We start from the raw sequence: 3,042 nt of genomic DNA on the forward strand, positions 1-3,042 counted from the left end.
GTGTGTGTGTGTGTGTGTGTGCAATGTTCTGCAGTTTAAACCAACAAAACTGTAAATAATATTTTTCTTTCTGCTTTAACTTTGTATTCTGGTGTATTTGATTTGGAATTTGGTTTACATGAAATAAATAAAAACAAACAACTTTTGCAGCCTGATCTTTAATGATTATACTCATATTTGTTAATTTCTCCGTGTGTCCATTAGTCAGTGCTATCAGCAAAATATCTGACAGCAGTGACAGATTTAAATGAAACTGGATATATGTTTACAGTTCACTTTTGAAGTTGACCTCATTCATGATGGCTGCCGGAGAAAAATGATCTAAGCCAACACAAAAATGATCATAACTCAGCCAGTTGTTCAGATAATGAACTAAAACGTGGTGTGGTAGTAGATGAGAGTGAACTGCAACATAGACAAGCTCCAATAAATGACATCAGATATCACAACAAGTAGTGCTGGGCGGTATACCGTTTCGTACCGAATACCGGTTTTTATTTTTGTTATGAAATGAATTTTCTGAATACTGGACATTCCAGTTTAAATAGCGGAACATTTCGTCATGGCTGCCAGTGAACTGTTGTTTCCCGGGGGACATTTTTCCTTGCTGCACCGCTATGTGTGTTAGCATGCTAATGTTTGGAGCAGCTAGTTGCAGCCGCGGGTGGCGATTCTGCTGCTTATATTAACTGACATTTAAAAAAACATCCCATTTTTGCCGTCGCTGAATGTATTAAACACCTCTTCAGTGACGTGCACAGTTAGATTTAACGCGGTTAGTTAATATGGAGACGTTATGCTGATGGAGACTTAACGTGTGGTTCTATTGTGAAAAGCCTGCAGGAAGTAGTTCGTAGTGGAGTTGGAATTCACTGGTGTGCAAGGTGAGTCGTGCTGATAAGCTTTAATAAATAACATAAAACAATAAACCTGATCATAATCTTTTCTTAACCCTCCTCCTACACGACTGGACCAAAATACGTGACTACTGTCTCCAACCACCAGTCAGAAAAGAACAGACACAGAGGAGGGAAACAGAGACACAGACAGAGGTACAGTAAAAGAAAAAAAGTCAATAAGCAGGGTTTGTACATTTTACTATCAGCTGACTGTGATGAAAAGAAAAATACTGTCAAATACCGTGAAACCAGTGAAAATACTGAAAAAACCGTGATATAAAATTTTGATCATATCGCCCAGCTCTAACAACAATGCAGGAGATTAGAGCTAGGTGGTATGACCCAAATTTTATATCACGGTATTTTCAACAATTACACCGGTTTCACGGTATTTGACGGTATTTTTTTCCCTCACAGCTCAGCTGATAATAAAATGTACAAACTTTGCTTGTTGACTTTTTTCTTTTACTGTACCTCTGTCTGTGTCGCTGTTTCCCTCATCTTGTACGTCTTTTCTTCTTTGCCTGGTTGTAGACAGTAATCATGCATTTAGGTCCGATCGTGAAGGGTTGAGAAAAGATCATTATCTGGTCTATCATTGCGTGTTAATAAAACTCAAAAGGACGACTCACCTTGAACACCAGTCAACTCTGCTACATTACAAATCTACTTCCCCCCGGGCTTTTCACAATAGAAGCATGATAGAGTCTCCATGCAATAACGCCTCCATTTTAACGTAGCGTGTTAAATCTAACTGTGCACGACACTGAAGAATTGTTTACTACATTCAGCGTTGGTGAAAACGGGATTTTTTTTTAAACGTCAGACCATATAAGCGGCTGAAACACACCACCCGCCGCCAGTTGTTCCAACAATAAYGTTAGCATGCTATTGCGCTTAGCGGTGCTACGAGGAAACGCGTCCCCGGGGAAACAGTTCACTGGCGGCCGTGACAAAACATTCCGCACGTGTTCAGGCTATTTACACCGGTTTTCAGAAAAGTCATATCATAACAAAAATAAAAAAMGGTTTTCGGTACAAAACGGTATACCGCCCAGCACTRCAGGAGATCATGTAAAACTTAGTTTTAAGGTTTAAGCAAAACAGAAATATCTCTTATTTCTGAATAGAAAGGATCTACAAATGAAGTTTTTCTTGTGAATCTAAAGATTAAGGTGTCTCACCTCATGTCAGCCGGGTTCATCGTGGTTCTGGTTTTCTGTGCCATGTCTCTGATGTCCTGAGCGTTGAGCCGARCCAGCCTGACGTTGGCCAGCCACAGCAGGGGGCTGTGAGTCCCAGAGACCCCGAACACAAACAGCAGCAGCTGGCAGAAGATCCAGACCTGCCAGGCCGTGCCGACGTACGGGTACGCCGCCACGGCCGCCCGGTACACCCTCTGCCTCCAGGTCTGCCTCAGCCTGATGGAGAAGTCCTCCTCCTCCCTCTGTCGCGCCAAAGTCGCCTCCAGCTTGGCCCGCAGGTACGGAACCAGGCAGAGGAGGAGAAGAGAGCGCCAGTGGGACTTCCTGTGCAGACGCAGRTGGACAGGAAGTCCCAGTACACCTGAAACTCTTTTCAGGCCGTAGAAGTTCTCAGAGAACGAGGCGTTGTGGTGGCACAGGAAGTGGTTCTGGAGGAGGAGGTCCAGTAGCAGGTAGAGCTCGTCAAAGTGTCTCCACAGGTAACCGTAGCGAGAGGGATTGGAATCAGCCAGAACCTGTTGAACCATGAGAACCTGGTTTTACTTTTGTGTTTTAATAAAACCCTCCAAAGAAAGAAACTTGCTCACCTTGATGGTGTGTCTGAGCGCCGGTCGGACCGCCTCCATCAGAGACTCCTGAGCCAGAACTTCAAACACCGAYGGCTGCTCATTGACAGCTGTGGAGGTGAGATGGGCTCCGGCCTCTGCCATGGCTCCTGCACCAGAACAGTTTCATTTTTCAACACTGGATTCTGCTCAAACAAGGTCCAAATAACTCAGAACCAGAACTCATTCAGAACAAAGGAAAGCCACAGAATTATTCCAAACCTGGATAAAGCCTTGGTACCAACATGGACCCTGGATTTATACAGTCAATATCCTTTCTGCTGTAGTCGGCCTTTTTAACGGTTTAGAGGTCTGCTAGGAAATATATATATA

At 43.6% G+C, this 3,042-nt stretch overlaps 1 protein-coding gene across 1 annotated transcript in view; it reads right to left on the minus strand.

Moving 5' to 3' along the window:
- The window catches only part of pex12 (peroxisomal biogenesis factor 12), a gene marked incomplete at its 5' end in the record, with an annotated part of 8,257 nt that extends 5,438 nt beyond the window's left edge, over positions 1-2,819 (minus strand). Inside the window, 2 exon segments of the mRNA XM_014019414.1 lie at positions 2,084-2,619; positions 2,692-2,819. Coding sequence (XP_013874868.1) covers positions 2,084-2,619; positions 2,692-2,814 — 659 coding nt within the window.
- Positions 2,820-3,042: the final 223 nt, after the last annotated feature.

The sequence above is a fragment of the Austrofundulus limnaeus genome, unplaced genomic scaffold (genome assembly GCF_001266775.1).
Source record: "Austrofundulus limnaeus strain Quisiro unplaced genomic scaffold, Austrofundulus_limnaeus-1.0 Scaffold220, whole genome shotgun sequence".
NCBI classification, from domain to species: Eukaryota; Metazoa; Chordata; class Actinopteri; order Cyprinodontiformes; family Rivulidae; genus Austrofundulus; species Austrofundulus limnaeus.